At 49.0% G+C, this 11,663-nt stretch overlaps 1 protein-coding gene across 1 annotated transcript in view; it reads right to left on the reverse strand.

Moving 5' to 3' along the window:
- The window catches only part of Dnah2 (dynein axonemal heavy chain 2), a 119,498-nt gene that overhangs the window by 42,863 nt on the left and 64,972 nt on the right, over window positions 1-11,663 (reverse strand). Inside the window, exons 39-45 of the mRNA XM_028869326.2 lie at window positions 11,331-11,458; window positions 10,842-10,994; window positions 10,481-10,606; window positions 1,902-2,120; window positions 1,599-1,716; window positions 1,291-1,427; window positions 44-181 (exon numbers count right to left, since the gene is read on the reverse strand). Coding sequence (XP_028725159.1) covers window positions 44-181; window positions 1,291-1,427; window positions 1,599-1,716; window positions 1,902-2,120; window positions 10,481-10,606; window positions 10,842-10,994; window positions 11,331-11,458 — 1,019 coding nt within the window. The remainder of the gene's footprint in view (window positions 1-43; window positions 182-1,290; window positions 1,428-1,598; window positions 1,717-1,901; window positions 2,121-10,480; window positions 10,607-10,841; window positions 10,995-11,330; window positions 11,459-11,663) is intronic.

The following is an 11,663-nucleotide window of genomic DNA, read 5'->3' on the forward strand; positions in this document are numbered from 1 at the left end:
GCCACAGGCCACCCCAGTCACTTCTCCTCGGTTCCCTTTTTACCTTTGGCCTCCTTTCCAGCCATGACTGAACGTAGGGCTTCCAGCCCAGGTCAACATAGTCAGTGTAGACCATCCCACAGCGAGACACCGTGGCTGGAGAGGCCACAGCCAGGTTCTCCACTTCAAACAAGAGAGACACCTAAGGATAGACTTTTGTCAGAACCTTATCATCTGCACCATATCCCTAGGATAAAAACACCCAGAATTTATGCCTTAAGGTGTGCTTGGGCCAAGGAAAATGAGGCAAGAGGAAAAACGGCCCGAGGTTTATAAATGGCCACTTTCTATGGTAGCTTGAATAAGAATGTTCCGCATAGGTTCACATATTTGAATGCTGAGTCACCAGAGACTGGCACTGTTTGAGAAGGACTGGGAGGTGTGGTCTCACGGAAGGCCGTGTGTCACTGGGAATGGGCTTTGAGGTTTCAAGAGCCCACCCAGACCCAGTCTCTCTGCCCCTCTGCCTTTGGATCACGACGTAGCATTCTCAGCCCCAGCCCCAGTGCCCGCCTGTGTGCCACCATGCTCCACCACGGGGAAGACGGACTAAAGCGCTGAACCTGTGAGCCAGCCCCCAATGAAATGCTTTTTCTTATAATAGTTCCCAGTTCCTGGTGTCTCTTCACAGCAATAGAACAGTGATTCAGATGCTTGCTAAAAGAAATTAGAGCTTATTCAAAATTCTCCTTAGGAAAAATCACTCTCTAGCTTGCATGGAAGCAAACAGTAGGGGCATATGCCTGTAATATGGCATCTGGGAGGCAGAGGTAGGAGGATCAGGAGTCAAGGTTATCCTTAGCTACCTAGCAAACTCAGGGCCAGCCCGGGCTACATGAGATGCCATCTAAAATGCAAGAAAGAGAGAAGGGAGAGGAAAGAGAGGGCAGGAGAGAGAGAGGAGAAAAGAAAGGGAAAAGGTAGGTGTGACGTCCCATGAGATCACACCTCACAGACCAGTGGAAATGAAGCCGAGGATAGCCTGAGTCTATACCGTGATTTCTAGACACAAAGTTCTTTTCTGTACAATTGTTCCATGGTAGCAATGGTCCCCCTGTCTCCCGTGCTGGAAATGGAACCCAGAGGCAAAGGCCAGGTGAGCTCTCCCACTGAACCCACCTGAGCCTAGAAAAGCATTGGCTTCAGTTGTAGATTTCCCTGAATCCACGTCTTCCTCCCAGCTCTCTCCCACGCTCTCAGGATGCCAGCCTCCACTTCGGCTCCCCCCCCCCCTTACAGCGTCATCAGCACCTGCTCCGGCATTGAGATGCGTTCCCCGTTGATGAGGGTCAGCACTTTGTTGTCATCCATGACAGAGTTCATGCTCTCGATCCACAGTGTGTCCACGGGGCCGTCAAAAAGGATCCATTTCTCATCTGGCTTCTCATCTTAATGGCAGTCGGGTGATAAGGAAACCAAGAGACTGCCTTGTGTCCCTCACCACGCATTAAGGCATTTCCCAGGCACCTTTCACCCCCATTGGTGATTCTTGTTCCCAGGGTCCCCACTCTCTGGGGAGCTGCTGACATCTCTGCTCACCCACCTGACCCACAGGATACCTGCACATGCGGCCCGCATGACACTAGATAAGATGCCATCTGTCCATTCATTGGTGCTGAGGTCATATTCTCCATACAGCTCCCCTAAGGACAGTGCCTTTGGGTTCAAAGGGAACTCCTGGAAAGGACACCACAAGAGACTTCTGAGGTTCTGGCAGCCCAGACTCCCACTACCTCTGGCCCTGCCCCTCTCTCTTGGGCTTCTGCACCAGCCCCTCCTTGCTCATCTCCCTCAGGCCTCCATGGATCCTGGTCTGGCCCCTCCCAGCACCTGCTGGCCATGCGGGGGGCCCCACCGCATACTCTAACGATGTTGAAGTTGGGTTCGCCAGCACGGCACAGGGAAGTTAGGGAGGCCTGTAGAATCTTCCAGGAGGTGGTCTTGCTGCTGCCGGTGCCGCCCACAATCATGGTGGAGTGTCGAGAGTTCTTGGTTTCATACAACTGGAGAACCTTGGTGAGGGTAAATGGTGTGATCTGCAGACCCATCTCTCGGATCTCCTGCTCGATGGTGTCCTGTATCTGAGAGAAGCGGAAGAAAATCGATGAGTCCTCCAAGGGACTTTCACACTCCCTTCAGTGCCTGCGAAGACACATCCGAACCGGTACCACTGACACTAAGGTCCTTTGCACTCAAACGCATTAATTCACTGAGAACTGGCTAGTGCGGAGGTAAGATACCAGGACTAAAGATATAGCTCAGTGGTAGGCTGCTTGTCTAGAATATGCAAGGCCCTGGGTTTGATCCTCAGTATCAAGGAAGGAAGGAAGGAGGGAGGGAGGGAAGGAGAGAGAGAGATGGAAGGAAGGAAGGGAGGGAGGGAGGGAGGAAGAAAGGAAGGAAGGAAGGCAGGCAGGCAGGCAAGCTGGGCACATTAGAGCTGGGGTGTGAGCTCAGTGAGTAAGAGAATGCGTTGTTCAAGCATGGGGCCCTAAGTTTAGACTTATAGCACCCACATAAAAATCTGGGCATGGCTACACATGGACCTGAAACCCTGGTGCTATGGTTGTTTGGAGACAAGAGGATCATGGGGGCTTTCTGGTGACCAGCCATGCTCAAGGGTCAGTGAGAGACCCTGTCTCCAAGGAATAAAGCAGAGTGACAGATCAGGCCAGCCTGTGTCCTCTTATGACTGCTGTGTGTGTATACCCATGCACATACACTACACACACACACACACACATGCATGCATACACACACACACTCACACGGACAGCAAAAGACATCGGGCTCTAAAGCCAGCCAGCCTGGTTTCCTAGCTTTAAGCTTTGTGATTTTGAGTAATTTTTTCTTCAGAAACTCATAGATACAATGTTCAGTGTAGATCTACACATTTTTTAGCATTATTCAACAAATATTTATCGAATCTCTATGGCATTGTGCTAAGTCCTAGAGATACAGTTGGGAACAAAATAATTTACCATGCTGGAAGACCTCACTGTTCTGGGCTGGAGAGATGGCTCAGTGGTTAAGAGCACTGGCTGCTCCTCCCTCCAGAGGGCCCAGTTCCCAGCACCCACATGGCAGCTCACAACCATCTATAATTCCAGTTCTGGGGGATTCTGCATTTTCTTCTGGTCTTTGTGACAGGCATGTACTGGTGCACAGACATACATGCAAACAAAACACCCATGTGCATAAAGATAAATTAATTAATAAAAGAATCACACAAAGTACTTTTAGACTATAGAAAGTTGTAAGACACATGAAGTTTATGTATCTCCTTAACTAGATTATTCTAATGCTAACATCCATGTAACTTAGCTCATCAGGGAAGCAACATAAAATCTACACCCAGGAATCTTTTTGATTGCTTTATCTGTTTGTTTGATTGTTTGTTTTTGAAGATACAGTCTTAATCTATAGCCCAAGCTAGATTATGTAGCTCAGACTGACTTCAAAGTCATGGTGAGTCTCAGGCCTCAGCCTCCTGAGTACTGAGATTACAAGCTTAAACCCACATTTGTTTGTTATATTTTTCCATACATTGGTCATTTTATCATTATGCAATGTTCTCCTTTACTTTTTTTTTTTTTTTAAAGATTTATTTATTTATTTCAAGTATATGAGAGCTCTATTGACTTTATTCCAGAAGAGGGCATCAGATCCCACTACAGATGGTTGAGCCACCATGTGGTTGCTGGGAATTGAACTCAGGACCTCTGGAAGAGCAGCCAGTGCTCTTAACCTCTGAGCCATCTCTCCAGCCCAGAAAGAAAGGATTTTGGTTTTGTTTTTCCGAGACAGGGTTTCTCTGTGTAGCTTTGTGCCTTTCCTGGAACTTGCTTTGGAGACCAGGCTGGCCTCGAACTCACAGAGATCCGCCTGCCTCTGCCTCCCGAGTGCTGGGATTAAAGGCGTGGGCCACCACCGCCCGGCTTGTTTGTTTTTTTATTTTGTTTTTCAAGACAGGGTTTCTCTGTGTAACAGCTCTGGCTGTCCTGGAACTCACTCTGTAGATCAGGTTGGCCTTGAAATCACAGAGATCCGCCTGCTTCTGCCTCCTGAGTGCTGGGATTAAAGGCGAGCGCCACCACCGCCTGGCTTCTCCTTTACTTTTTAATATTGTTTCTTTCTACAGCTTTGTTTGCTTTAGGGATGGCAAGATCACCAATGTAGAGGCTAAAGACATTTGCTACGCCAGCATGGCGACCTGAGTTTTTGATCCCCAAAACTCATCTAAGTGTGGAAGGAAAGAACCAACTCCACAAAGTTGTCCTCTGGCCCCCACACATGTGCTGTGGCACGCCCATCACATACATCACACACACACACACACCCATCACATACATCACACACACACACACACACACACACACACGCACATGCATCACATACATCACACACACACACACACACATACACACACACATGCACACCCATCACATACATCACACACACACACACACACACACACGCCCATCACATACATCACACACACACACACACACACCCATCACACACACACACACACACGCCCATCACATACATCACACACACACACACACACACCCATCACACACACACACACACACACGCCCATCACATACATCACACACACACACACCCATCACACACACACCCATCACACACACACACACACACACACGCCCATCACATACATCACACACACACACACACACCCATCACACACACACACACACACACACGCACACACACACCCATCACACACGCACACACACACCCATCACATACATCACACACACACACACACACACATGCACACACACACATAAAGATAATAAAATAAAAATGTAAAGCTTGCTTTGTCTGACACCAAGAGTTATCATTTAGTCAGAATACTGAAGGTGAGTAAGTCCCTTCAGAATGCTTGAGGCAGATACATGGTCTTTAGACGGTTAGAGTTCCTATATGTTCTATGTGTGTGCCAAAGAAATGGCTGTTCACTGGGCGATGTTGGCACACACCTTTAATCCCAGCACTCGGGAGGCAGAGCCAGGCGGATCCCTGTGAGTTCGAGGCCAGCCTGGGCTACAGAGCGAGATCCAGAACAGGCACCAAAACAACACAGAGAAACTCTGTCTCGAAAAACAAACAAACAAACAAACAAACAAAAAAGAAATGACCGTTCTTTGATTCGTGAGTGAAATTTCTTTAGACATGAATCAATTCAAAGTTGTCCATTGTGTTGTTGAAATCTCCCGTAACAGTGATTTGCAGTCAGCCAGATCTACTTAGGAAGAGGTTGAGACTGTCATGTGATTGTCTATTTCTCCTTATAATTCAGCCAATTTAGCTTTAGTTCTTTTGAGTCTTCATTAAGTACATCCAAGTTAGATCTGTTTTATCTTCTGGTGAATCAAATGTTTTATTAATTATCAGGAAGTGACCCTCTATTTCCAGTAGAGCTTTTTGCCTTAAAAGCTAAGCTGTCTGTCATGGTTCCCTAGCTTTCTCCGGATGTAGTTAGCGGGCAGATCTCTTTGGTTCTCAGCTCTTTAAGTTTCAGGTGTGTCTCCGATAAACACTACCAAGTATTAGCAGAAGGATGTGGACTTTCCTTCCAGACTCTTTTGTTTTCCCTAAGGGCTCTAACAGTTACTGTGGCTTTTGCTCCTGTTTCTTCAAGATGCTGATCACTGGCCGGGCGGTGGTGGCGCACGCCTTTAATCCCAGCACTCGGGAGGCAGAGGCATGCAGATCCCTGTGAGTTCAAGGACAACCTGGGCTACCAAGTGAGTTCCAAGAAAGGCGCAAAGCTACACAGAGAAACCCTGTCTCGGAAAAAAAAAAAATGCTTATCACTAACCTAACTCCAAACTCGCTAGTTAATTGTAAATGACTGTCACATCAGTCATCAATTTCTTTCTTATAAGCAGTCCTCCTGAAGGCTTCAGAATTTTTTTTTAATAGAGGGGTTCATTTTCTGTAGTGGCTGGATAGGCTTGGTTTGATCTGGATTGCCTGCTCCCTTGGTTCATCCCGTGACCGTCATCTTGCGCGCCCTCCTCAGCATCATCCCAAGCATCAGTTAAGCTTCCCTTGCATTCACTAATCATGTTTCCCGCGTCTGACTCCCCGCCAACCTTCCACAGTGTGCGCCTGAGCTTTAGCGACGGCCACACACTCTGACAGCTTTTGGACACATTAGAGGGGCTTTGTGTTCCTTGGTTTCTGAATCAGCGGAACTGAAAATGCAGCTGAGTGAGCCTTCTACATGATAGGTTGGCTGGTATAGAATTTGATGTCAGAAATGTTTACCCCTGGAATTTTGAAGGCTGCTCCATTAGTAACATACTGAATATCATCGAGACAGCACAGAACACCATGGCTTTTGTTGCTGCTGTTGTTTTTAGACTTTTGCTTCCTGCCTCCTTTTCTTTTCCTCTTTGGAAACTTGTGAAATAGTCTCCTTGTTCAGTGTTTTCCAGTTTCACAATGGTGGCCATCATAAGGATTGGCCTCGTGTATGTGAATTCTCCTTTAGCTGTGGGGACCCCACTCCCTCCATTTTCTCTGTTTCTGCTTTGGAGATCTTTGGAATGCTATCTTGCCTAGATTTTCCTTTGAGTCTTATCTCTTCACCTCTTTGTCTGATTTCTCTCTGCCATAGTCCTTTCTTAAGGGCATTTCATTAGAATTTCATTCTCTGATAATCCTGATAGTTGTTCATTTGTTTTAGTCTGGGAGGGGTCTTGGCAGCCCCGGCTGACCTACATGCATACACACAAATAACCATCCTCTCTCAGCCTCCAGAGTTCCGGTGTCTACAGGTGTGGCCGCCACTCCTCAGCAGAGACAGCCAGTGATTGTTTTTGTTTCTGGGTTTGCTCTCCCCCTCCCCGGGCTATCTGTTCTCTCCCATTGGCTCATTCCTGTTTATATGGGCTTCTTCTGTTAGGGAACTCAGGCCCCCCAGGTAACCAAGTCCTAAGGAGATAGGGCTGCAAGCCAGACAAGGACACACCCAGCCCCCCACTGTTTTTGCTGTGTGTTGTGGGGGACGGGGATCAGTCTGACTATAATCACTTTTTCTGAGTCACACATTAACTAAGCCCCAATCTTCTATCCAGAGAACCACTCCTGCCACTGTGCCATGGGACCATGGGTCACATATTGACTGAGCCTGCTTCCTTGTGATGTACGACCCACCCTTTTTTCATAGACGTAAAAAGTAGACACTTGCTTCTTCTCTCAGGGCTGATCCTTTGCTTCAGAACCCTTACCATCGGGTCTGTTCTGCGTTTAAAACAAATAAATCTCTTGCCGGAGGAATTTGACTCAAATGTCCCCATTCTTTCTCTCTTACCTCCCCCTCCCACTGCTAACGCCCAACGGCTTCATCCTAGAGCCTCCGCTCGGGTGTTCAGGGAGCTTTGGTTTTCTGCTCGTGTCTCTGTGTGTAATAATAATCATTACAGCCGGGCTAGCCTCAGATTCCTTATATAGCCAAGGCTGGCCTTGAATTCCTGATTCTCCCCCCTCTACTCCCAAGTTCGTTTATATGACTGTGGAAGATGAAAAGACGGCAGCTGATGTGAGTCAGGGGCTCCCAGACTGGGCAGAGCAGCCCTGCAGCTAACGCATGGGGGCCTTCTCCCACGTTTTAGTCATTCCTCTTGGGTCGGAAGAATTCCCCAGAGAGAATTCGGGAATTCTTCCACTCTCCGGTCTGGATGCCACTGTTGTTTATGCTGAGATGAAAGGAAGCAGAAGGCCTGAGCACCCAATCTGCAAATGTTCCCTGAGTCAACGCGGGAACTCACTCCCCCTCACACCCAGGATGTTCCCCAGGCCTGACTCACGCCCTTTCATCTCCTAGGCCTCCACCCAGAAGGGAGGCAGTCACCAGGGTCATTAAGACACCAGATCACAGAGATACGACGGCTTTTTCTTTTCTTTTTTTTCCCTGAGACAGTCTTGTTACACAGCTCTGGCTGGCTTCAAACCTACAATGTAGACCAGGCTAAAGTCAAACTGCAGTGATCCTCCTGCCTCTGCCTTCTGATGCTGGGACTGCAGGTGTGGACCCCCACATCTGGCTGCGATCTAACTAGTCAAACAGTCTGCCCCTAAAGGCCTCCTTACTCCACGGCCCTGCTGACTCGGAACTGATGCCACAGATGTCCAATGCAACCTCCGCCCTGCCTGCTCCTCTTCCAGACCTTTCAGAAGTGGCTAAGGGCCTCCTGTCAGCCATCTCCCTCCTCATCTTCCTTTGCCCTCTGGATGTGAGATGCACACCTGAGAAGTCAGTCTTCAGGGCCAGGCGGTGGTGGCGCACGCCTTTAATCCCAGCACTTGGGAGGCAGAGGCAGGCGGATCTCTGTGAGTTCAAGGCCAGCCTGGTCTACAGAATGAGATCCAGGACAGGCACCAAAACTACACAGAGAAACCCTGTCTTGAAAAACAAAACCAAAAAAAAAAAAAAAGGAGAAGTCAGTCTTCAGCACAGTCGCCATACAATACAACTGACTTTCCTTAGCTAGATGTCCTCTGTCTCTCCACTGACGGTTTTATTTTTACATTTTAAATAAAGATTTATTTATTGTTTTGATATGCATGCATGTGTCTACATGAGTTTATGTACCCCATATGTATGCAGAAGACTGTAAGAGGGCACAGGATCCTCTGGAACTTAGTTACAGACAGTTGTGAACCGCCATGTGGGTGCTGAGAACCGAAGCTGGATCCTCTGCAAGGATAGCGAGTGCCGTCTCTCCAGCCCTTAAATTGCACTTTTTTTTGTTTGTTTGTTTTTTGGTTTTTCAAGACAGGGTTTCTCTGTGTAGCTTTGAGCCTTTCCTGGGACTCACTTGGTAGCCCAGGCTGGCCTTGAACTCACAGAGATCCGACTGGCTCTGCCTCCCGAGTGCTGGGATTAAAGGCATGCGCCACCACCGCCCGGCAAAACAATGCACATTTTTTAAACACTGTGCAGACCTGGTCTGGCGCCCACTGTCTGCCTGCCATCGCCTCCAGAGAGTGCTGAGATGGCACCACGCACAAGCATGCCTGGACGGTTCTGCAGATTCCACTCACTCCCTTTCCAGCACACTCTGCACACACTCTCTTGTTCCTGGCTCACAGCTCCTCTCTCGGTTCCTTGAGAAAACATTAAGGACAGCTATCTGCAAAGTTTCCTCTTAGAGTTCCATTAGCTGCAGATTATACGAATGGTGTGCACTGCCCTCTGGGCTTTGGTGACCATTTGCTTGGTATTCATTCTTCTGGACCTGAGCCGAGGCTTCGCTCCTCCAGAAACCACTCCCCTTGGCTTCTGCCAGTCACCCGGGGGCACTGACAATCTACAAACCGCCCAGGACGTTAAGCTTGAGGTTTTAAGTTTCACAGTAAGATAACGGATAACCATAAACAGTGTGAGGCTGAGCTGGAGAAATCTCCCATCACCAGGGCTCAGACAGTTTCCTGTTGACTGGGGGTGTGCCCCTGCAGGCTTCCATAGCTCGGGATTTTCCGTCCACCTCCAGACGTGGGCTGCTGTGCTTCCTGTCCCTGCCACCTTAGAGTGACAAGATTTTCATGGGAAAAAACAAACAAACCAGTGTTGGAAGCCGCTTGCCTCTCAAAGTCTCTTCATTCACTGTCCCTGCACCAAGGCTCCTGGAATTCCCGCCGTTTTAGCAATGCACTAAAAAGGATGGTGGTGTTGTTGTTTGTTTGTTTTTTAATGTTTCAATCCAGCATTTTAGCAGTTTCAACTGAAAAGAGCTCAGAGCACATGGACTGACAGAACACAGAAAGGAAAGTTCTTGTAGTTTCTATACGGTCTCTACTCCTCTGTTCTCCCATACCAACCGGCTCCCAGGGACTCTCCTCAAAGTTCCCACCGTGAGGACGGGAGAAGTGGGAGAGGGCTAATGGATATTATAGCCAATAGAGCTGAGGTTTCAGTGAATTCAAGGATCTGCTGAGCAGAAGTAACTGGAGTCTGATGTAGTGACCCACGGGGAGACAGAGGGAGGTCAGTCTCCGAGAATATAGGTCAGCCTGGTCTAGATATGGAGTATCAGGTCAGCCAGGGCTACACAGTAGCACCCTGTCTCTAAATAAATAAAGTAATGTGAGCAGGTGAGCCTGTAGGATGTGAGTCAGAGAGGAAACTCTTTATGTGGGTCCAAGGAGGAGCCACCTGTCATTCAGTCACACCTAGTGGATGACATCACACTTCCTATTCCCAGATGCACAGTCACACCTGAGGTCCAGGAGCTTATTAAAGAATAAACACTGGGCCAGTGAGGCGGTTCAGTGTGCTCCAAACCTGTCGATCTGAGTCTCGTCCCAGGACCCACCTGGCGGGAGAAGAGAACCTGACTCCTGTAAGTTGTCCTCTGTCACACACACACACACACACACACACACACACACCAGCAAATACCTTGCCGTAGTCTATGACTGGCAGCTCAATGTTAGGGAAAAGGTCCTGCACAATGGCATTGAACAATGGAACGTCCACAGATGTGAGCTTGGCGATGTTCATGTCCCTCATGGAGAGCAGCAGAACCTGTGTGGGGAAAGGGGAGACCTAAGAACAATGGCTATGCCAGAGCGGGTCCTCAGAAACACGATGGGGACAAAGCATGAGGCGGCGGCAGCGGCGGGTCAGGTCGGGTGGGCGGGTGTGGGTGGAATATCTCTATCTGGAGAAGGAAGAGAAAGAGCCTGGAAAACTGTCGTGAAGACACCATCAGACCAGTGCCAATGGAGACAGAGGTGCCGGGGCCATGTGTCTGGCCTACCTCCTCATCAGACAGATCCGGCTGTAGGCGGCGCTTCTTGCCAGCGTAGCGTAGAAGGGAGGTGAGGGCACGCAGGCCAAAGTCGTAATGGTCCTGTCGGGAGAGCTGCTGCACAGCCAGGGAGTACAGTGTGTACACCTTCTTGGCCAGGATCTGGGGACCGTGCAGAGAAGACAATAGCTCAGCTCCCACGAGTCCCCTTTTTATTTGGGAACAGTTACAGACATAAGGATCTAGGTCAGGGACTTGAAGCATCTAGAAGGTGCTCTGGACCATGCTAGGAGAGCTGTGGATTGCGCTCTTATCGGTCAGTGGTGTCGTGGAAGGGAGACCCCGCGCCCTCTGGACTCCTCTGGCTTCACAACCTACTGACAGAACTCTAAGTTCCTGTTAGGATAAACAGATTGTGAGTCCTTCCGGGGCTCCTCTGTCCAGGGAATAATTATGCAAAGGAAATAAAATAATTGGAAGGAAGAGATCGCAGAATACCTTGCAGTTGCCAAAGCCCTCCCCAAAGAGAATGATTTCCGCGATAAGCGTAGAATCCGGCACCACCATGGCGATCGGGCGGAACATGGACTTGAGGTTTTCTGGAAGCTCCGTGCGGCCAGCATAGCCTGGGGACCAAGTCCTTTGTTTTGAACCACGTTTCCCTGTCCTCACTTGATCTCCCAAACATCCCACTCCACCCAGCCTTTACTCTATCCCTAACATTCTCCCTGGCTCCAGCTCCAAGCCAGAATCCCGCCTCATCTCTGCCTTGGCTCTCCCTCCTCCCATCTTCTTTCCTCATAAGTGCTCCTTACTGTCCACGTGGCCCTG

Source organism: Peromyscus leucopus, chromosome 8b (genome assembly GCF_004664715.2).
Source record: "Peromyscus leucopus breed LL Stock chromosome 8b, UCI_PerLeu_2.1, whole genome shotgun sequence".
Lineage (NCBI taxonomy): Eukaryota > Metazoa > Chordata > Mammalia > Rodentia > Cricetidae > Peromyscus > Peromyscus leucopus.